The following is a 24,153-nucleotide window of genomic DNA, read 5'->3' as shown; positions in this document are numbered from 1 at the left end:
TCATCTCACAGAGCTCACTTTGGACTGAAGATACATACATTTATGCCACTTCTGTGCAGGAAACTCAAAGAATACCAAATGATCCATAAGTCATTTCTATTCTATTGAGGGGTTTTCCTTAACAGCTTTGGCAATTTCATTAGGATGTTTTATCTATCTAAAGTTGCATTTTAAAAAGATGATACTGTTTTCAAAGTCCATTTAAACTGGGTAATTAATACCTGTTTTTTTTTTTTCTTGAAAATAAAAAGGAGTGATTATGTAAGTGAAGAGAAAATTTTGCCATGAAGAATTGGAAAACAAAGGAAAATAAAACAGAAAACCCTGTTAATTAGGAAAGGAAATTTGGAAAGAGAAATACCAATATGAGAATATGAAATCAGCTGTGGAAAATTCATTGAAAAAAGGCATAAATGAGACAGGTAGAAATAGGAAGAATCAAGGCCATGGAAAGAAGAGAAAATTTTTTCAAACTGGTATATACGAGAATGCTAATTTTAAATCCTTTCAAATATTCAAGATTATTTATAAGGATTTGGTACAATTTGGAGTCAATATTATCAGTTAGATAACCTTCAAGCAGCCTTTAGAGCTGTGTCTTGGGCTGGCACATCTCAGCCTACGTCGGGTTGAATGATTTAGGGCAACTTCTGAGAAAGCAAATTGTTCCTTTTGACACAGGTAAGTCATCACACTTTCTTAACTGCTGTGTTAGATGTAGCATCTTGGTAAGTTTCCTGTTGTGTCCAGAGAAGATTTAGAAAGCATATCAATTATTATGCATGTCAGCGTATTCTCTTTATCTTGTTCAGTAATTTTAAAAGAGCCCTGTGGCAACAGGACAGTAGCTTTCTTTAGATGACTTTCTCCTTCAGTCAGAACATGAGAATAATTACAACGTAAAGAAAAAAAATAAAAGATCTACTAACAGATACTTAATTTCCTTTCCTTGGTTTCCAAAAGCATTGGGTTGACCAAAAAGTACATTTGGGTTTTTTCATACTACCTTAGAGAAAATACAAATGGATATTTTGGTCAACCCATAGTACTTTGGGAGCAACTCTAAATAAAATGAGGGGGGCAGGAAGTTCTTGCAAGATTGTATGAGCTCCTGGATTCCAACAGATATGACAAAGCAGACACTTGATGGAGATCTTTAGCTTCAGGAGCTCATCATGAAGATAAAGACAATGCAGGTGTATGAGTTAATAACATTTTTTAAAAGAGAAGTAACAGATGAGAGCTGGGCCAATTCAGATGAGGGAGAGCCAGCATGGGAACCTTTGTGAATAAATTGGTATATGACATGGTGCTTGGTGTGAGTGGGATGTTGATGGGGAAAGAATGGCTAGGCATGGAGCTTGAAGGAAGTTAGGAGAGGCACAGGACCTCCACGGGAGGAACGCGTCAACAAGTTTGTAAGTTTGTCTAGAGTTAAGGGGTCAAGTAGTAGAGTTCTTAGAAATAAAGTTGCAAAGTCCAGGTTGGCTTAGATAATGTTCATTCATGACTGTCTTAGGTCAGATTTTGAACCCAATGTGAAGATGGGTTGCAGAGTTCATAAAATGGAATTTGATGCCATCTGGCTCACTGACATCATTTAGATGAGCAAGACCTATCCAGGTGGATGATTTAGATGTATTTTCATGAGAAAGTTCCTTAGCATTTACTTGTCTCAGTGGTACAGTAGTAGTGCTTTTTCTTTTTTACATCAAAATTTAACAATACACAGGAAGTATCTTTAAAGAGTATCTCTGGAGATCTGTAAGCACAAAACTACCCGATACTGAAGAAAACATTCCTGAGCCCTATGAATAGTGCCCTGAGCTTATGGTCTTTCACGGCCTTCAATGGAATTTGTGTCTTTGTTTTTTTAAAGGTCAAAGATTGTTACTCCCCACTCCTTTCTGAGTCTCAGCAGCTGTTGGTACTGTTGGAGGAATTAGAAAAGCAGATGACGGCCTTTTATGACTCACTTGGGAAAATCGATGACATTATGACAGTTCTTGAACACGAGGCACAATCTAGTCCTCTTTTTAAACAGAAACATCAGGTAAGGAAAATTTTCTTTCAGGAGACCTAGTTAATCGAATGCATCGGCAATAACACTAAGGTGCATATAATGATAGAAATTCAGTGATAGGAGAAGAAAACTTTTAATAGAATAGTACTGGCAACTCAAAACAAAAACGCATGACCAAAGATGAAAACCCTATCCACTATAGATAGAATAAAAAATGTTACATTTCTCTATATATTTATATATAAGCGTATTTACATAGGGGCTTCACTGGTGGCTCAGTGGTAAAGAATCCACCTGCCAGTGCAGAAGCCAAAGAGATGTGGGTTCGATCCCTGGGTTGGGAAGATCCCCTGGAGGAGGGCATGACAACCCACTCCAGTATTCTTGCCCAGAGAATTCCATGGACAGAGGAGCCTAGCAGGCTACAGTCCATGGGTCACACAGGGTCAGACACGACTGAAGCGACTTAGGCATACCTGCATATTTATGTAGATAAAAATTGTATAGATAAATTTTAAATTGTATATATTTAGCTATGTACAGAAATAAATAATTGCATTCCATTTCTGTCCAGTGTCTATCGTCTGTGTCTTATGAGATCTTTTTGTGCCTCTAGGACTAGACCGGTCGACATGACCATAGCATTCTTGGAAGTGTATTTGAGAACTGTTCTTCTTTGTCTCAGTTTTAGTAAGCAAATCTGTATGCAGAACAGCCTCCTACTAAGTGTGGCAGTTAATTGGCTTATTTAGTTGGTTCATTATAAATGAACTTAAGCAACAGAGGGTGAAACTGATGGGCAAAAGGTTTGCCACTGTATTCATCAAAATTGACTCATGAAAGGAAGGTAGTGTCACTTAGCAGAAAGAGCAGAGACTCCAAGAAGTGAGTCAGACAGGGATTCAGATCTGATACAGCAAATTACAAAGCCTTGATTAGCTTTATTTTCTCACATTGAAATGGGGGTGGCGGTACCTAAGTTGAGAACTTGTTGTAGAGACTGCATTAAATATTCTATAATATGACTAACACATTAGAGCATATACTCTATAACTTGTAGCAATTATTATTATTATTATTAATGATAAGTCACAATGATGATGCCAGTGCAAGAGATGCAAGAGACGTGGGTTCAATCCTTGATCCAGGAAGATCCCCTGGAGATGGAAATGACAACCCACTCCAGTGTTCTTGCCTGGAAAATTACATGGACAGAGAAGCCTGGCAGGCTGCATTCCGTGGGATTGCAGAGTCGGACACGACTGAGCGACTGAGCACACACACAATGATTATACCACCAAACCCTATTCTAATGTGTTCTCATCATATTAGTTAAAGATTGTTTTTCATTTTGAAATCATAGTGCCATTTCCTACGTTCCCAAATTGCTATATGTCTCCATCAAATAATCCTTTCACAATTAAAAGTGTATTTACTATTTTTAATGATAAAATATGAGTAAGATTTTTCTAGGGCTTGCCTGATAGCTCAGTTGGTAAAGAATCCACCTGTAATGCAAGAGACCCCAGTTCGATTCCTGGTTAGGGAAGATCCACTAGAGAAGGGATAGGCTACCCATTCCAGTATTCTTGGGCTTCCCTGGTGGCTCAGCTGGCAAAGAATCTGTCTGCAATGTGGGAGACCTGAGTTTGATCCCTGGGTTGGGAAGATCCCCTGGAGAAGGGAAAGGCTACCCACTCCTGTATTCTTCCTTGGGAAATCCTGTGGACAGAGGAGCCTGGTAGGCTACAGTCCATGCAAGAGTCAGACATAAGTTAGCAACTAATCCACCAACCAACGTGGAGTCCACCATTTTATCAATGAGGTTGATAGTTTGTGGACCTTAAGAATTCAAATGTTGTATATTTTAGGATATACAAATTATATATAATCTGCTTCAACTAACTCAGTAAAGTATAATATGCACTGGTATTAAATTTATTGAGACAGATTATAGCCTGAAATGTAGATTGATTTCATTATTGTTTTTACAATAAGTTATGGACCAGTTAGTTGGTAGGAGGAAGGCACGCACTAGGCAGATAACAATTTTGATGCTCTGTCATTCTCTTGATATTAATAAGGTAGGCATGAAATGTAAAAGATTTCAGAAACCTCGGCGTGACATTTAAATGCCTTATATAAAAGGCACTGACTTCCGTGATTGCTTAAAATTGTGCTCTTCTGAAAAGCATTCTGCCTCTCCATACTTTTGGTTTTACTTATTGCTGATTAAAAGCCTAAAAGCTATATAATGCTGTTAATGTTTTGTAATGGTTACTCTCATTCTTTCTCGCCCTTTTGAATACTATTGTTGTGGGTTCCCTTTCCTTGTAGGAACTATTAGCTTGTCAAGAAAGCTGTAAGAAAGCCATGACTCAAATTGAGAAAGGCAGTCAGAGTGTTCAAAAGTTTGTGACCTTGAGCAACGTGTTGAAGCATTTTGATCAGACGAAGCTACAGAGAAAGATTGCAGATATGCATGTTGCTTTTCAGGTAAGTTCTCTGCCTGCTTTAGAGATGTGAACAAGGAGAATTCCAAGAAGAAACACTTGTAATTACCGCATTTCATGTCTTCACTCTTGACCAACGGCTCATCTACTGGTGTTTGGAAACCAATCATTCTACTTCTTCTTTCTCTGATATTGTACTTCTGAGTAGCTCAGTTGGTAAAGAATCTGCCTGCAATGCAGGAGACCTGGGTTCAATCCCTGGGTCGGGAAGTACGCTGCAGAAGGAAATGGCAACCCACTCTAGTACTCTGGCCTGGAGAATCCTATGGACAGAGGAGCCTGGCAGGCTACAGTCCATGGGATCGCAAAGAGTTGGACACGACTGTGTGACTAACATTTTTTTCTCTGATATTGATTAATATTTAAAAGGATTGATTATTCTCACCATAATGACATGTATTCCTTCCAAGTGTTTTTTGAAAGAAACACTATTCTTTAACAAATGACTTTTGCAATGACTGGAGATTGATATCCCATTATGATTATTTTTTTTTAATCAAGAATATGGTAAAGAAAACTGGAGATTGGAAGAAACATGTGGAAACCAACAGCCGCTTGATGAAGAAGTTTGAGGAGTCTCGAGCTGAGTTGGAGAAGGTGCTGAGGGTTGCTCAGGAAGGCCTGGAGGAAAAGGGGGACCCGGAAGACCTGCTGAAGAGACACACTGTGAGTGCATCCCATGTGGGCCCTTGAGGATGTAAGGACGTGAGCAAGCCATCTTGGATGAAAAATAAAAAGAGCGTAATGATCTAATACAGAGAAGGAGAGAGAGACAGAGAGAGGGAAGAAGAAGAAAATGGAGGGGGAGGAGGAGGAAAGAAGAAGGAGGGGGAAAGGAGAAGGGGAGAAAGGGAGGGGAGAGGGGAAAGGGAGAAATGAGTCAGGAGAGCAGGAACTTGTTAGATACGAGACCCCAAGAAATGACAGCAAAAAGAACCTCAAAGCAGTTGATAAGCTGCCCTATAATTGGCCATTCTTGAGCCCCTGGAGTAGCAGAGAACCACAGGAGAGATAATTCAGACTCTCCAAACTATTAATTCATTATTTAGCTGAAACACTCTTTCACGACCAGCATATGCTTTCTAAGAGAGAAGTTTAGGCGGATGGCAAAGTCTTTGTGCTTATATCATAACTCTGCCACATCACACATGGTATAGTTGCCATGTCACTTGAAGTTTGGTAGCTAATCTACAACTTGAGCCAGTATTGTGAAGCCATCTCCCTCTTAATCATACTCATTTAAATTATATCAGTATTGAGAATATGAGTAATCTCTTAAATGGTGTATGGAGATGATTCCCTCTGACAATGTACACTTTTTTCCTGAAATTTCAATGGATATTTATGTAAACCACATTCTCAAATGATGAATGCAATGCATTTGGGATGCAGCTGATGGATTTAGGTTTGATGTCCATGACCATCCAACATCCCCTTCAAATTTATACACCCCTACTCTGCTGTTTTCTTTTGAATCACTGTGGCTTCCCTGCATGTATAATCCTAAGACTTTGTGAGACTTAGCCATGTATATTTGTGCATGTGTTATATTCATCTGCCCAGGCTACCATAAAAAAATACACAGGTTGGGTGGCTTAAGCAATAGGAATTTATTTTCTCAGTTCTGAAAACTAGAAGTCTGAGATTAGGGGACTTGCCTGGCTGGGTTCTGGTGAGGATTCTTCCTGATATGCAGATGGATTTCTCACTGTGTCCTCACATGGCAGAGATAGGTAGAGGGGAAGATCTTCAATGTCTCTCCTTGAAAAAGGGCACTAATTCCTTCATGAGGGGCCCACCCTCAGATATCATCACACTGCAGTTTAGGGCTTCAACATATGACTTTGGTGGGATGGGATGGTTGGGAGGGGGCAACACAATTCAGTCCACAGTTGGTATGCTTGGTGTGAATGCAGAAATGGCTCATAATGAACCAGCAAGGCCTGGAACACACTGCAGTTAGGGAGTGAGGGATTGTGAGGGTTAGTCCTGGCTTCCACTCAGCTCTTCTGACTTTCACCAAAGAGGAACTAAAACTCTGTCCCTGTGGGATCAAGTTTTTAGGATCTCCCATTGGCTCTCTAGAATATTCTATCAAACTTGAAAACTGCAAAGACTTTTTTTCTAAAAAATAAAAAAGTCCTAGTTGAATTTCAGATTCAATGGCTTCTGATTCATCACTGTGGATAATTATAGTTCGTTCCTGAAAACAAAATGGTAGTCACCCGGAAGGTTTGAGGAGGGCAGCAGCTGGCTAAGAGGCTTGTTTCGAGGCGTGACTACCTCACTGTCTGGTGTCTGATGCTGCCTTTTATTCTGCCTGACACTCATGACCACTCTCCCCCTTCTCCATGCCAGGAGTTTTTCAGTCAGCTGGACCAGAGGGTGCTCAATGCTTTCCTGAAAGCGTGTGACGAGCTCACTGACATTCTCCCTGAGCAGGAGCAGCGGGGCCTGCAGGAAGCCGTCAGAAAGCTCCACAAACAGTGGAAGGTGAGTCAGGACCACACGGGAAGGTCGTGTGTCATGGATGAGGGGAGAGAACATGAGGGTGTGAGAGTTCCATGGTCAGAGAAATTTAGAAACCAGGGAAAGTTATCACAGTTTTTCATACTTTTCCCATTGAAAAAGTGGAACTTGAATAAAACAGGATAAAATATGATAGAATTTTGCTTTTCCTGTCTTCTTAAAGATTTTTTTTTTAATTTATTTTACGTGAGGTTACACTGGATCTTCTTCGCTGATTGTGGGCTTTCTCAAGTTGCGGTGAGCAGGGGCTACTCTCTAGTCGGCAGCACACGGGCTTCTCACTGCAGCGGCTTCTCTTGTTGCAGTGCTCAGGCACTCGGGCACTCTAGCTTGGTAATTGTGGCATATGAGCTTAGTTGCCTAGTGGCACAGGGGATCATCTGGACCAGGGATTGAATCCATACCCTCTGCATTGGCAGGCCAAGTCTTTAACCACTGGACCACCAGGGAAGTCCTGCTTTTCCTATTTTTTTTAAGTAGTGTCAATTTCATTATATTACTTAAGAGTATGCTTTCTTTTCCTGATTATTTTTGGGGATGGGAACATCAAGGCACTTAACTTTTTCAGCGGCATTTCATAAACTCTTCCCATCTTAGTTATGTTAGGTATGCTATTGAAATGACAAGAAATGTTTCTTATAATCTCAGTGGCATGATGTATGAAATACATCAAATATATGAAATATATATTCTGTATTCATATTTCATATGAATACATATGAAAGCATCATATATATATATTATGTATGAAAGTATAAAAGTGTTTAGTTGCTCACTCGTGTCTGACTCTTTGTGACCCCATGGACTGTAGCCCACTAGGCTCCTCTGTCCATGGAATTCTCCAGGCAAGAATACTGGAGTGGGTAGCCACTTCCTTCTCCAGGGGATCTTCCTGACCCAGGGATAGAACCCAGGTCTCCTGCATTGCAGGCAGATTCTTTACCATCTGAGCCACCAGTGAAGTCCTATATATTATATATATTTGTATATAAAGTATGCAATTATGTACTATATATACATATATAGATAGGTAAATACGGATATGTATAGGTATATACATATATATATATATACACCTATATGTTTGAGGTTTTCAAGGATTTTGCTATCTGGTTTAGCTTGTTATGATCTGAAACATATAAATGAAAACAATTTATTGGTTAAGGATTCAGTGATGAACAAAGCATAATCCTTTCCCCCAGAGAGCTTAGAGTCCAGTAAGGGAGATAATTAGTTGCAAAATAATAAAAGTACAATATATAATAAGTTCCAAAAAGTGTAAGTAATATATTGATGAAAGCTTTGAAAGAGAGAAGTGGACCACTTGGACAGCAGGAAAGAAAAAGGCAGGTAATTAGTTTTGAGCTGGGACCTTAAAGAAGCAGCAGAGATCTGGGGGTGGCAGGGAGGAAGAAAGCAGGCTGGAGGGTGTGCCAGGGGCACGCGGGTTCCATGGGCTCTGTGACTGGAGTGTGTTGCGTGGGCTTGTCGCATGGAAGCCGACTTCAGAATCTGCATGTCAGTGGAAGCAGCTGTAGGTGATGGGGCCCTTTGAGGGTGTCGTCCTCGGGGCAGACTGGAGGAAGCTACTCTAGCAGCAGACTCACGAGTGATGCTCTGAGGGAATCCTGAGTGGTGAATTTCACACGCGTTAGCTGAAGGAGTCGTGAGATCCAGAAAATAGGCGGCTGGAACACTCTCCATCAGGTTGTGTCACTTTCTGGATTTTGTTTTTCTAACCTCAGTAACATAGGCTAAAAAATTCAGCCCTTTGCATAAGAAAAACACAATTAAAGAAATACCTTTTAAAATAGATATCCAACAAGAACCTGCTGAATAGTACAAGGAACTATAATCAATATTTTGTAATAACCTATAAGGGAAAATAATCTGAATATATATATGTATGTATATATTTATATATATATGTATAACTGAATCACTTTGCTGTATACCTGACATTGTAAATCAGTTATGCTTCAATAAAAATAAAAAAGAAATACCTTTTTACTTGCTAAATTTGAATTTTTTTTAAAAAAAGATGCTTAAAGAAATCCAAGCTTTTAAAGATGTCTTTTAGGTTTAACATTATCAAAAATGTACTATGGAATAGAGACTATAATTGAAGGCTGTATTTTATTTTACACACACACACACACACACACACACACACACACACACATTCAGCTCTCTGGGATATAATCTGTCCTAGTCTTTCCAAAGCCTTAACTCATTTTTCTCATCAGTTATTTCAGTGTTTTATTTTAAAGGTAATTTTTTAAATGCCATAGGAGACAAGTAAGCTAAAAATAAATTGTACAACTAAAGGGAATGATGAAGCTTATACTTGTATCAAAGAATGTAAAAAATTTCCCATTGTCAGGGTGCCATTGTTCATGTGCTGGCTTGCTTGTTTTCTTAGTGTGTGCTCTGAAGAAAAGAGGACATGGCAGGTGGTCGGAGCTGTGGGCTGCTTAATCCTGGCTTTTTCACTAATAAGGTTTCCTTGAGCACCCCCCCAACCCCTGTGTAGTGAGCATAAAATCTGTCCTTCCTACCTCATAGGGCTGTTGACAAAATTTAAAAGGACACATGCTAGGGAGAGGGTATATGGAATCAGTGTGTGATTTAGAATCAAATCCAGCTTTTCTACTTAACCTTGAGCCTCAAGGGTCTAATCTTTAAAATAGGAATATTAATACTCTATAAGGCTATTGTAAAAGTTAAATAGGATAATCACCGTGGAAATACCCAACTCACAGCAGGCTGAAAAGATTGGTTGTGGTCCTGGTACTTGGAAAAGTACAAAGCACGGAGTCTCAATGCTGATGATAAGGGATTAAGTCACATTTGGGCTAAGCTGTCCAGGTGGCTCAGTGGTTAAGAATATGCCTGCCAATGCAGGAAAGGCCAGAGAAACAGGTTCAATCCCTGGATCGGAAAGATCCCCTGGAAGAGGAACTATGAACTGTCTCATATTTTCTGCCACTTCAGTAGGAAATGTACATGATCAGGAATGGTATCCTATTTTCCGGACTCTTCCTATGGCATGCAGGATCTTCAAGCAGAAGCTCCATATCATTTGCTTCATCTGAAGATTGAAGTGGAGAAGAACAGGTTCTTAGCTTCTGTGGAAGAGTGCAGAGCTGAGCTGGACCGAGAGACACAGCTGGTGCCCCAGGAAGGCAGCGAAAAGGTCATCAAAGAGCACAGGGTACGTCCCAGGAAGTCCCAGTGTCCCTTCAAGTATATAACTGATGCTTACGTTTGGGTCTGAAAACACTCAATAGCTTAATTACTTTATACTGCTAGACTAGTTGGGGATCGGCCATGAAAATATGGCAGTCTTGTGTGGATTCTCACAGAGATTATATAAATGTTTATTGCTCACTAGATCTTCTTCAGTGACAAGGGCCCTCATCATCTCTGTGAGAAAAGGTTACAGCTCATTGAAGAACTGTGTCTGAAACTTCCAGTCCGGGACGCAGTCCGGAACACACCTGAGACCTGTCACGTGACCCTCAAGGAGCTCAGAGCTGCTATTGACTGTACCTACGTGAAGCTGGTGGGAGACCCGGACAAGTGGAAGGACTACACGAGCAGGTAGCTGTGGGGGGCTCCCAGAGAAGGACATGGTCTTTCATAATTCTTTAATTCCGACATTGTTGCAAAACAAGTCATGAAATATGTTTCATCTTACGCAATGAAGAAAATCAGATGGTTTGATTGTGTACATTCTCTTGTACAAAAATGTTTCATTGAATTTAAAGAATGAGTTTCAGTCAGAAAACTGAAACTGGGCTTCCCTGGTAGCTCAGCTGGTAAAGAATCCACCTGCAATGCAGGAGACCCCATTTTGATTCCTGGGTCGGAAGTTCCCCTGGAGAAGGGATAGGCCACCCACTCCAGTATTCTTGGGCTTCCCTTGTGGTTCAGCTGGTAGAGAATCCACCTGCAATGTGGGAGACCTGGGTTTGGTCCCTGGGTTGGGAAGATCCCCTGGAGAAGGGAAAGGCTACCCACTCCAGTATTCTGGCCTGGAGAATTCCATGGACTGTATAGTCCGTGGGGTCACGAAGAGTCGGACACAACTGAGCGACTTTCACTTTCACTTTCTGTCAGAAGCAAGAGTGAAGCACAGTGCTTCCAGGTGACCCAGATGTTGTCTCTTCGAATCAGAATTAGGCAATCTCTTTCTCTCTGATTTCCTCAGGTCCCCTCAAAAGGGACTTCTGCCACTTTGGGTTTCTGTCTCTGGTGGAGACACATGAGGACAGACCTCAGGTGTACCTTCATCACTTCCAGGTGCCCAGACTCTGAGACGCATCCGCCTCTGTGGCTGAGCTCCATCTGCTCTGCTTTCCCTTTGGTTCAGGTGACGGAGCCCAGGGGCTGCCTCTCCTGCCTTGAGCTTCATGTGGAAGGAACCATTGCCGGGAAATTTGTTAATCAGTTTGCTAATGAGTTGAATGAGATGTGTGAACCCATTTTCTCATCAGTTGATTATCAAATTTCCATGCATAAATTCAAAATAGAAAATATATTCTAACCCTGGGGATATTTTCTCCCTTTAATAAGAAAATACCTGTGTTATTTTCAGAATTTCTGAGTTCTCCTCTTGGATATCTGCAAAGGAGACCCAGTTAAAGGGGATTAAGAATGAGACCATTGATACTGCTAATCAAGGAGAAGTTAAACGTGCTGTGGAGGTAAGTTCTGGGCCACTTTTTTTGTCACTAGAAAATAACTAATAAAAAAAAATAATAATGGCAACAGTCTAACTGATGTCTTGTTTTCTTTCTATGAAAAAAATTGACTTCCTGAAAATTCTTAAAATGTCTCCCCCCATTACTGTGGAGAACTGCAGGGGTGTTCTCTGTGGAATCATTGTTAGCTCTGAGATTTAGTCATGTTCAGTGGTGCTTCTAATGCCTCTTTAGCTAATGGGGAATCTTGCGAGGAAAATTGTATGCATGGGCGTACAACCCAGAGGAGATCAAGAATAGTCATAGAAAACAAGAATACTGCAGGTTTTTGTACATTTTCAGCCACTCAAAGCCTGAGTTACAGAAGATGAGGGAATTGGGCACGGTCTCTAAGCATCATTTCTATGTCACTTGCAGCTTGGATTGGATCAGTCCATGTGAGCATGGGTACAGCCTGATAAACCCAGCCAGGGTGACAGAACCTCAGGCCTGAATCCAGTTTGCAGTCTATGAATGGCACACAGCAACCCTCTCCCTCTTATCTTGGCTGTTAGCTTTGTAGACACACGCTGTTGTGAACGTTATTTATCTTTCAGTATTTTGAACCACTGCAAGTCACAGAGTTGTTGATGAGAATATGTTGTGTTGTTTAGTCGCTAAGTCATGTCTGACTCTTTTGCAACCCCGTGGACCTTAAACCACCAGGCTTCTATATCCATGAGATTTCCCAGGCAAGAATACTGGAGTGGGTTGCCATTTCCTTCTCCAGGGAATCTTTCCTACCCAGGAATTGAACCTGAGTCTCCTGCATTGGCAGGTGGATTCTTTACTGCTGAGCCACCAGTGAAGCCCTAATAATGTATTTCCTTTCTATTCCCATCCTCTGATTTTCATTTTTCCCTATTAAAATTATAATCCCTTGACATGCTGAAGGTACTCAACAATACCATGTCTGTCAATAGATAGATGTCTGTATTTGCTCTTGATTGCTGTTACAGTACCAAAAATTCATATGTTGGAATGAAGAAAGCACTTGCTTCTAAAACCAGCTATTTCCTCTGTGGGTATTGGCCCTGTAAGACCCTCTTGTTAGCAGCACAAGCAGTCAGAGGCCACAGCTCTCAGCGACCCAAAGCAGGTGCAGGAGGGAGAGGCAGCCCCAGGTACCATTCCTCCTGTCCCCAGTCCTACAAGGGCTGATGTCTGGGGTCTTTCTGGTATCGTCTTAACCAGTCAGCCTTCTCTTCCTGGATTAGAGCTGAGTTCCTGTTTGTGCACCTTACTAGCTGGAGCATTGACTTCCAAAAACCAACCAAAGTGAAACATAAAATATGAGCTAATGAAGTTAAAATAGATCTTTGTGCTCAGCCGCTCAGTTGTGTCTGACTCTGTGGCCCCATGGACCATATCCCACAAGGGTTCTCTATCCATGGCACTTTTCAGGCAAGAATACTGGAGTGGGGTGCCATTTCCTACTCCAGGGAGTCTTCCCGACCCGGGGATCAAACCTGCATCTGTTGTGTCTCCTGCACTGGCAAGTGGATTCTTTACCACTAGCACCATAAATCTTTAGAGCATCCATAATAATATTCACCAAGTAAATTCTTCAGTAAAAGAAACCCACTAATTTAAAAAAGGACTCTGTCAATTTTTTTTTTTCCAGAAAAATACAATGTTCCTTCCAGCTCACAGAAAATAAGGTGGAAAAGTAAATGTTACAATTCCCAGTTCTGGTGTCACATATTCTACAGTACTTTTGGAAGCATCTTTGTTGTGATCAAGGAAATATCTGTAAATATGTAGACATCTAGTTACAGAGGGAATTTTTTGGTGTAGAGAACACTGATTTTACACATCGGGTTTTGGCATTGGGGAAACAGTTCCTTCTAGCATTCATAGACTTTGGTTAAAGACGTGAACAAAAAGTGAAATAAGTAGGCACTGTGTTGGTGAATGAATGTCTGGCTCCTCTACCTCCGTGTTACAAACCTTCTTAGGTTGAGTTCTTTCTTGCTGGAAAGTTATGATTCACAGTTGTATTTTGCTCATCAAAAGTGTTCTTTCATTCCAGGAGATCAGAAGTGGTATTACCAAAAAAGGGGAGACTCTCAGCTGGCTGAAATCCAGGCTTAAAATTCTGATTGAAGTTTCTTCTGAGGATGAAGCCCAAAAGCAAGGAGATGAGCTGGCAAAATTATCTAGTTCTTTCAAGGCTCTCGGGACTTTGTTGTCAGAGGTAAACTATTTATTCACTCTCTAAACAGAGCTCTGGCTAAAGAGTCTGGAAAGTTCCTTTGGGTTTCAGTTTAACAAATAATTTTATTTAAAATCTGTATTAATAGTTTAAACCAAATGGTTATAACAGACACTTATGTATATGAAGATTGGTGAGGAAGATAAGCAGAATCTTTGCTTTGGTAGTCTGTGCCATTATTGGATATGTTATTAATAGTTCAGTTCACCATCTATATTTAAAGTGCAAAGCTTCTAAATCCATACTTTTACTAGAAGCATTATTTCATGGTCAGTTTCAGGTAAATTACAGAGGTTAAGAACCCAGGTTTGAGAGTCAGACAAGCCCACTGGTAGAGTTTAACTCTGATACCCCATTTCCTACATAACCATGAGCTTAAAATGTCTAAAAATACCCCAAAAGTTATTTAACTTCAAGAATTGAATGCAATATTGTATGTAAAGCACTTAGTACAGTGCCTGAAGTGAAGTGAAAGTCGCTCAGTCATGTCCGACTCTTTGCAACCCCATGGATTATATAGTCCCTGGAATTCTCCAGGCCAGAATACTGGAGTTTTGGGTAGCCTTTCCCTTCTCCAGAGGATCTTCCCAACCCAGGGATCAGACCCAGGTCTCCTGATTGCAGGCGGATTCCTTACCAGCTGAGCCACAAGGGAAGCTTGTACAGTGCCTGGAACAGAGTAAATAACTGATCTGCGCTCAGTCATCTCCGACTCTTTGTGACCCCATGGACTGCAGCCCGCCAGGCTCCTCTGTCCAGGGAATTTTCCAGACAAGAATACTTGAGTAGGTTGCCATTTCCTACTCCAAGGGATTTTCTTGTCCCAGGGATTGAAACTGCATCCCTTGCATCTCCTGCATTGGCAGGAGGATTCTTTACCACTGAGCCACCTGGGAAGCCCAAATAACTGATAGCTAATAATAGCAACATGTTCACATTGAGCCAGCAGGCTAGTAAAATCTCTTTTAGGCAAGATCTACTCACTTTAAACTTCTTTACATACATTTCAATGTTTATAGTCCTTTGTATACTATACAAGACCATCTGTTTCATTTCTAGTAAGGCTCCATTTGGCTTCCCTGGTGGCTCAGTGGTAAAGAATCCACCAGCAATGCAGAAGCTTCGGGAGATGCAGATTTGATCCCTGAGTCAGGGAGATTCCCTGGAGGAGGGCATGGCAACCCACTTCAGTATTCTTCCCTGGAAAATCCCATGTACAGTGGAGCATGGCAGAGTACAGTCCATCAGGTCACAAAGAGTTGGACATGACCGAAGCATCTTAGCATGCACGCACAAGGCCACATTTACCCTTAGCAAGAATATTTTTACTGACCAAGTTGTCCTATGAATCTGATGACTTTGTATTTGGTAAGATAATGTAAGAATGTAAAGTACAGCAAATAGTTATCAGGATTTCTTGAAATCATTTATAAACCTGCATAGAAAAAATAATCACTTGGATGACTTATAGTTCCCTGATTCTGAAAGACCTGAAATTCTCTATAGATGTTCCTAATCTAACAGTTTGATTGATTTTTCATGAAAATCTAGGTTGAAAAGATGTTGAGCAACTTTGGAGACTGTGTCCAGTACAAAGAAATAGTCAAAAGTTCCCTGGAAGAGTTAATCGCTGGCTCTAAAGAAGTCCAGGAAGAAGCGGAGAAGATCTTGGACACTGAAAATTTGTTTGAAGCACAACAACTACTCCTTCATCACCAGGTAGAATGCCTCTTTACTCTAGGGCATTTATGCAAAGTCAATTAGTTACTGAGTACCAGACAGATGAAGAGTAAGGCTCTCTACTGACTTGAGCAGGGAAGATGGGGAGCTTGGGAAGGAACTCAGGTGAATAGTTAAAACAACTTGGCACCTCTGTTCTCTTCATTAAATATTAAATATTTCAGAATATCTTGCAGGAAAAATTCTTAGCCAGCGTGATTTGATGATACCAAAATGTTCAAGGAATATTGTGGAAGGAAAATTGATTTAGCTACGAAAACCTTCATAAAACACTAAATTATCCTTTTCTTAATAGAGAAGGAAAGCATAAACAAACTATCTCATATTTGAGATGACTATTCTTTTATTATGTTATAATCTTTGATCTTCAATTTACACCTTTAATACATCCTGGTTTGGGAAATTATAACTAAGATAAAGTACCAGTCCTTTCTACAGAGTGTGCTCCCATAAAGGATTAAAACTGGAACTAAAGAAGGTCTGGTACATATACTGATAATTAATTTTAATCAGCTTTACTTGTCAAATTCAACAGAAGTGAAAGTATGATTCAAATTAATCTAGTGGCAGAATTTTAGCTAACGTAATATATAGGAAAATGTTAAGTAATTGTCTATGTAAAAATACATCAAATGGAAGTTACATTCAAGTAGGTGTAAAAGAGCAGCCATTTAGACTTCAAAAAAATGCTTAGTGCTATATTGTTCTCAATCACTGGTAAAGGTGTTATTTGGGTTTCAGTTTACTTTAAATCAGGGAAATATGAAATTATAGATATTCACAGGAATATATTAATATTAAAACTCTTCATTTCTTGACCCAACTGCTTGTTTATATGGTGTGTTTACTTTGTGAAAATCCATAAGTTGTATTTTGAGATTTGTGTACCATTTTTGTTTGTACATCATACTTCAATAAAATATTTATTTAAAGTACACCTTTCCTCAGATATCTTAGCATATTAATAATTCTGAATATACCCTGGACTTAAATCTCTTCACATTAGCATTATTACAGCACGATTGATTTTTAAAAATTGAAACTGGGGCTTTGTGTGTTTAGGCAGAATATAGTTCTTCAAGGAGAATTATGTCAAATGAAGAGTTTTGCCAGATTCCATCTGGGGTATTACACAAAATATTACATGTTGTCTAAATCTGCACACAATTAAAACACTCAGGCCAAATTAATTATGTTGTTTCCCATTAAAAAACATAAAATATTTATAAATAATGCCTATCTTTGACTATCACAAAGCCTTCATTACCATCTTAACTATCCATCTTAAGTTTAAAATGCAGTTTAGGTCCCTGCTCAGGAGATTTTACCTTTCTGTACCTCCATTATACCGTAGGTGTTTATGTCCCTACTTAGTTGCTTAAGAGAGTTAACATTTCTATCCATCTGTTAAACAAATGCTTCCAGCAAAAGACAAAGAGGATCAATGCAAAGAAGAAGGATGTGCAGCAGCAGATTTCGCAGGCTCAGCAGGGAGAAGGTGGGCTGCCTGGGCGAGTCCAAGAGGAGCTGCGGAAGCTGGAGAGCACCCTAGACAGTGTGGAGCACAGTCGGGAGAAACAGGAGCGCCGCATCCAGGTAGGAGATCGGAAGTTACATCATAGGCTGCATTAACTTCCGAGTCACAATTACCTCTCCTACTAGCGGGAGCAAACATTTATTTTTCCTGCCTCTGAGGTGCCAACGTTCTGTTAAACACTTCCATGAGTGATCGCTTTTAATCATAGAATCAGCTTTGTGAGATGGGTACAGTAATTAGCACATTTTCCAAGAGTGGATGCTTAAAAATGAGAGTTTGAGGATTTTCCCTGAAATCACAGGGTAGCAATCAATAGTAAAACTAGGGTTTGAATCCACTCTTGTCTGAATCCAGAAATGTGCTGCTGGATAATTTCACTTTTCTGGACAGTCCAACAGTCACATCTTTATGGTTTACTGTGCCCTTAACACATTCAAGTTAATGTGTTCCTGGATTTTTATTTCCACCTACTGACTGCCCACTCCTCTTCCCGTGTCTCTCTCTTTCCCTTCTTCCTTCTGTCTCTCCCTTCTCTTATCTTCCCTTTTATCCTTTATTTTCTTGAGACACATTGAAGGGTTTCTTTCCTTTGTCCCATACCTACAGTTAAGTAATATCCTTAGATTCATAGAACTTTGTAGCAGATAGAAAATTTCGAGTCCTAGGCCACATATCCTCTTTTTGTCGGTGAACTGAGACTCAAAAAGGGAAATTCTTATAGAAGATGTAAGGATGATCTTTAGTCAGTGTAGTTGTTTGACATTGGAACTGAGAGTTAACTGGAAATTCACAGCCTAACAAATGAATGAACATGTGACAGTATTTTGTGAGGTATTTTGATAATTCATAATGTGATATGTTGTTTGTTTTTTCAAATTCAGGTCACATTAAGAAAATGGGAGAGATTTGAAACAAACAAAGAGACAGTGGTCAGATACCTTTTTCAAACAGGTTCCAGCCATGAACGCTTCTTGAGTTTTAGCAGTTTGGAAAGCTTATCTTCAGAACTGGAACAGACAAAGGTATATTGGCAAGACCATATAGTCCTTTGGTACTCTTAATTCCCATGAAAAGCTGTTTCTACTTCATCATGTCATTAATTATTGTAATTATTCATTTAGTCAATTTTTATTGTTTATGGTTCACTCTTCAATACATTGGTCAAGTCACTCTGGGGAACGAAAAGATAAATAAGATGTCAACATCAAGATATAAGAGCAAGTTTTCATTAAAGTGGGAAATGATTGGTTTCCTAGTAGATGGAGAAAGTTCTAAAACCTCTTTCTGAAGGCAGTGATATTTTTAACTGAACTTTGAAGGCAAAGAAGACACAGAGAAGCAGAGTTTGGGGCAGAAAACCAGCATTCCTGTAACAGGAAACGCCATGAAGTATTACAGTGTGAGAAATGGGAATTCGCTGTTATAAAGCAGAAACAGGGAAGTGAAGTTTTAAAGGAAATTTGGACTACATCACAAAGACTCTTGAAGGTCTCTAGCATTACTCTCTACCCTTAAAGGTTTGTAAGAAAGAGAGTCACACGACCAGAAGAGCTGTACTTTAGGGAGATGAGTTTTTCAGCTGGTGTAGAACTTTGAAAGGGTAGAAGTCTGGAGTCATGGGTTCTAATTATAAAGTCATTTATTGCTTGTGTACATGAATAGGAACATGAATTAGGGTAATGAGGATGGAAAAGGATATATAAGGACAGATGTAAAAGGGACAGAATGAAGGAAGAGAGGATGATACCCAAGGTTCTCAGCCTGGCAGAGATAATGGTAGTGAGACAGCAAATTGGATTACCTGTTAGTAGAGGAAGATGAACAAGTCACATATGCTATTTGCTGATCTAATTAGTTGATGGCTAACATTTTCTTTAATCACCAAAACAGTCCTTAGAGATAGGTACCGTTATTAATCATGTATGAATGAGAAGATATAGGGTATACAATTGTTACTGAATTTATCCTAGATCTTGTAATTACTAATTGGTGAGGCTGAGATTTAAACTCAAGTGCTCTGTGTCTAGAGCCCATAACCTCATATATAACTGTATTATATTTTCATTAAAAAAACTGAGCTACTTTACTGGTTGTTTATATATGCTGCTGCACAAGCGTATGACATCTGGAATAATTGTTCTCTATTTCTTTGTTTACTTATTGTTAATACAGCTTTCATGCCTGTTGTAATCCTTGAGTGGCTATACTGAGGAACTTGAGGGTTTTCTGTCTGCCACTGTGTGTTTATAATGATATCATGTTTAGTCTTCATAATAAGATTTTACTGATGAGGAAATAGGAATTCAGAGTTACGTGGCTCAAACACCTTAGAGTTATATGGCTGAAGACCTAGCTGATGTCAGAATCCATTCTCTCCTGCTGCTTCTTGCCACCACTCATGTCGTCTTAGGATTTGGAGATAAAGCCTTATAATAGTATTCTAGTTTGATTTAATTTAGTTTTTATCAGCATCATTCTGTTCTTCGGATTCCTCTGCATTGTGTTTTCCCCATATGTAGCTCCCATAAAATGCTTTTAGATTGAATGTGTATTTTTGTTGTTGTTCAGTTGCTAAGTCCTATCTGACTCTTTGAAACCCCATGGACTGAAGCATGCCAGTCTCCTCTGTCCTTTACTGTCTCCCGGAATTTGCTCACATTCATGTCTCCTGAGTTCATGATGCTGTCTAACCATCTCATCCTTTGCCACTCTCTTCTCCTTTTGCCTTCAATCTTTCCCAACATCACGGTCTTTTCCAGTGAGTCAGCTCTTTGCATCAGGTGGCCAAAATATTGGAGCTTCAGCTTCAGCATCAGTCCTTCCAATGAATATTCAGAGTTGATTTCCTTTAGGATTGACTGGTTTGATCTCCTTTTAGCCCAAGGGACTCTCAAAAGTCTTCAGCACCACAAGTTGAAAGCATCAATTCTTTGGAATGTATATAAGCATTTTCAAACATAACTCTGCTTTCTCCATTTTTTCTGGGTTCTGAAAAACACTAGGGGGAAAAAACCCTATTTTACACTTCTGATTTTAGTCATGGGATTCTGCTCTTATTCACAGTTTCACAGTTGAATCTGCAATGACTCTGAGTTCACATATAGTGATAGCATTTAATAATTTAATAGATACTTATAACCACAGAATTTAATGTTGTGACAATACATACTGTATTTTAGGATATTATAAATCTCTCTGCCGTAAGGAAGCTGTACTTACTGATCTTTTGTTCTTTCAAATTGCAGGGTACTTCTCTGAAGTAATGTTAATAATTTCTATGAGGACGTTAAATCTTTCAAACATGAAGATGCAATAGTATTATGTAGTGACTATCTTATATTGCATTATGTAATAATTCTGAGAGATGCTATGTAAGAAAAAGCAGCTATCAGAAGTTTGATTTTTCAAAATCATTTACATTACCTACTTAAGAGAGAGGAGTTTATGATCAAAATGTAAACTTTCTCTGGATTATATCAGAAATGAGATGCTAAGTTACTCAAAATTGTCTCTGGGTTTACCTTTCCTAATTCAGTATTCAATAGATTTACCTGGCAAAATTGAGACAACTAAAATTTACTTATACCTCAAATATATTAAGTTAATTTTTGAATTAAGGTAGTTCACTATTTGGAGAAGGCAATGGCATCCCACTCCAGTACTCTTGCCTGGAAAATCCCATGGATGGAGGAGCCTGGTAGGCTGCAGTCCATGGGGTAGCTAAGAGTCGGACACGACTGAGTGACTTCACTTTCACTTTTCACTTTCATGCATTGGAGAAGGAAATGGCAACCCACTCCAGTGTTCCTGCCTGGAGAATCCCAGGGACGAGGGAGCCTGGTGGGCTGCCGTCTGTGGGGTCACACAGAGTCGGACATGACTGAGGTGACTTAGCAGTAGCAGCAGCAGTTCACTATTATTGAAAATCAGTGTGTGAACTTCATAAATGATTTTGTCCTCAACCTTATGTGATGGACATTAAAAAAATGATAATAGGTACCTGTCAGAGTGTCAGGTACTTAAAAATGAAATTAATAGTGAAATACTAACAGTGACCTTAGTGAGAACAGTTTTACTATCTGTATTTTATATAAAAGAGCCTGAAAAATTATTTGCCAAAGTCAAACAACTAGTAATTATCAAATCCAGAATCCTAGTTCAGGTTTGACTGGTTCAAAATTTTTCTTCTTTCCCTTGTGTAGTATATGGATATATGGTGGATAAGATTTAACAGCATCAAGATCAGTTTATACCTCTTTTCAGAAAGCTAGTTAACAAAATGTTTCTTTAAAGATCAATGATACTCTGTAGTCACCAAAATATCCTTCAATTAAGTAAACAAGTATTTATAGGCACTGGTCTAGAAGTCTGTTATCTTTATGACTGAAAAAAAAAGCAATCACTGTTGACCACTGCCTAACTAGCCTGCAATAAGGTGATATAGGCATGCACAAGTTAATTATTATCATGCAGCTAAGAATTTTAAACAGTAGACACAAACCAGGTGACCATTGAGTCAACGTTTTTTGGGGAATTGTTGGATAAAATATGAAAGTAGTTCTCTAACTATGAAGGTCCGGTTGTGGTTTCACTTATATAAAAGGAAAATAATTTAACAAAGTGTCTATTTTGGCCATAATGAAAATGTCCATTTTATTGCTAAAAGTATCATATGCCAGTATTCATACATGTTTGAATCTATCTATTCATCTCTCCATCTATTCTGGTGAGGCTGTATGTTCAGTTTATTTGAGGGCAGAGTTTAACAGAAGAGGCTGCCTTTACAATTATAATATCTTTTTTTAGGAGTTTTCTAAACGAACAGAAGGTATTGCAGTCCAGGCTGAGAATCTTGTGAAGGAAGCTTCAGAGATCCCACTTGGGCCCAAGAATAAGCAGCTGCTTCAGCAGCAGGCCAAGTCAATCAAGGAGCAAGTTAAAAAATTAGAAGACACCCTTGAAGAAGAGTATGTGCTTGACAAGTCCTAGACTTTCTTCTCTGAGATTGTTTCATAACGCTCTTTCCTGTATATTGTATTCAAAACATTCTTTTAAAATCAAAGTGTTTGTGTATTTCAGCATGTTTTGAGGAAGCAACTTCCAGTTCAAAAGAAAGCATCGGCAATAGAGAATCCAACATCTATAAGCGAGGGACGTGGTTTTTGCACTGTAAACTGAGTCTGTTCATGAGAAAGCCATATCTATAAAATTCAAGTGGCCCTCATACACTGGGAAGGAGAATCTCAAAAAAGAACCAATATTTAAAATAATTTTTTTACTGTGTTATTCTGCTGTCACCAGTTAGAGGGAAGGGTAGATTTTTGGTTGTGTAGATTCTAGGTCTAAACACATAGACCAAGCATCTCCAACTCCAAGGAGCTCACAGAGCTTACTTACAGTGCCTCAATATTCAAATTGTCACTGATTGTATACTAGTTCCAAAAATTAACTTCAAAAATATATTTTATTTTTAAACATTTAATGTTTAAATATCTAAAAAGAAAGAAATTATGGTTTGGCCTGTGGTATCCTGTTATGTACAAAACAGACACACACACAAATTTGGAGGGGATAAACATATGGCCAATAATCAAAACAATATGGCTTAACAGTTCTATTTGAAAGGTTATTTAGTGGCATATCACCTACATGTATTGTTTTTAAGGTATAGGGCATAATTTCTAAGATGGGCTTTAAAATGCAAAATTTGTCTTTAATACTATGAATATCTTAAAATTAATGTTGTACATTTATCTAAACTTTAAAATTTGTTAAATAATTTATTTAAAACAAATTATAACTTAAAACTTTAAATATTATCTATTGGGTAGAAATAGTAAAACAGTTTATTAGAAAGGAAGCTACATCTATCTATATTAGAAATATCCTTTTGAATCTGTATTTCATTAAAAAGTTGCAATATAATATAGCTTGCATTACCTGTGCTGATGAGAGCATAGGTATATCCAGGGTATACATTTGAGATTGCAATATTATTGAATTTGACAATCATTGATGCCATTGTATTTTCCTTGGTGTCTTCAAGTGCCTTTTGGTAAACAGGGAAATTCTTTTTTTTAACCCAAGGACTTAATAGTTCAATGATATCCTCTTAGTTTCCTAGTCTTTTTCTAAACTGAAAGCCATAATCTCTTGCTTAGATGTGTATAACTACCACTTGGTTATGTATACATAATTAATACAAACTGGGAACCTATAGCTGAAATTTTATTCACTAGATTTATTACAAATAAAGCCCAAGTTGTCTAAAAGCAGTTAGGGTGCTCATGTACAAGAATTATCAAGTCTTTTGGAATCAAGATCATCTAGACTCTAAGAATAGCTGAAATTGTGATAGATAATAGATTGCAGGCTTCACTCTAATAATAGAAACAGTTCCTGCATGACAGCATGGGATTCAGACTACAAGCTCTATCTTGATTCATAGAGATGTATTTTAGAAAGATCTTTGAGTATAAAGCATCACTAAACATCTCTCCTCTAAGAGCAAAAGGACCATGTTGACAAAAGTGGGATTGTTAAAAATGTTATGTGCTCTGTAATCAAGGCGGACAGTTTACTAAAATAAGCCTTGGCAACTACTGGTCACGTGCAGTGTTGAACTAGATTATACCTGGATTCAAACCCTTTGAACCCAGCCATATTTTCTTCAAAGCACAGTTCTGTTCATAATATAGAGTAGTGCTACCTCATTCTCAGAGGAGACAGGAAGACTTGAGGACTGACTAATTCAGATCAAGGTGCATTTTTTACTCTGTTCTAATAGTTTCAGCTTCGATGTGGTCACAAATGTCTTCACTATCCTTTCACTTGGTGATGTATTTTTCTCT

General features: G+C 38.9%; 1 protein-coding gene across 1 annotated transcript in view; it reads left to right on the top strand.

Annotated features, from left to right (window-relative positions):
* The window catches only part of SYNE1 (spectrin repeat containing nuclear envelope protein 1), a 471,658-nt gene that overhangs the window by 157,442 nt on the left and 290,063 nt on the right, over window positions 1-24,153 (top strand). Inside the window, exons 21-32 of the mRNA XM_081530296.1 lie at window positions 1,880-2,053; window positions 4,361-4,519; window positions 5,038-5,202; window positions 6,895-7,029; window positions 10,121-10,279; window positions 10,460-10,668; window positions 11,666-11,774; window positions 13,843-14,007; window positions 15,577-15,744; window positions 17,191-17,361; window positions 18,184-18,324; window positions 22,109-22,269. Of these exons, the coding sequence (XP_081386422.1) occupies window positions 1,880-2,053; window positions 4,361-4,519; window positions 5,038-5,202; window positions 6,895-7,029; window positions 10,121-10,279; window positions 10,460-10,668; window positions 11,666-11,774; window positions 13,843-14,007; window positions 15,577-15,744; window positions 17,191-17,361; window positions 18,184-18,324; window positions 22,109-22,269 (1,916 nt within the window). The remainder of the gene's footprint in view (window positions 1-1,879; window positions 2,054-4,360; window positions 4,520-5,037; window positions 5,203-6,894; window positions 7,030-10,120; window positions 10,280-10,459; window positions 10,669-11,665; window positions 11,775-13,842; window positions 14,008-15,576; window positions 15,745-17,190; window positions 17,362-18,183; window positions 18,325-22,108; window positions 22,270-24,153) is intronic.

This window comes from Giraffa tippelskirchi, chromosome 9 (genome assembly GCF_054371585.1).
Source record: "Giraffa tippelskirchi isolate mGirTip1 chromosome 9, T2T-mGirTip1v1.2.pri, whole genome shotgun sequence".
Classification (NCBI taxonomy): domain Eukaryota; kingdom Metazoa; phylum Chordata; class Mammalia; order Artiodactyla; family Giraffidae; genus Giraffa; species Giraffa tippelskirchi.
Note: the sequence above shows the minus strand (reverse complement) of the source record. Positions and strands in the feature narration are given on the sequence as shown.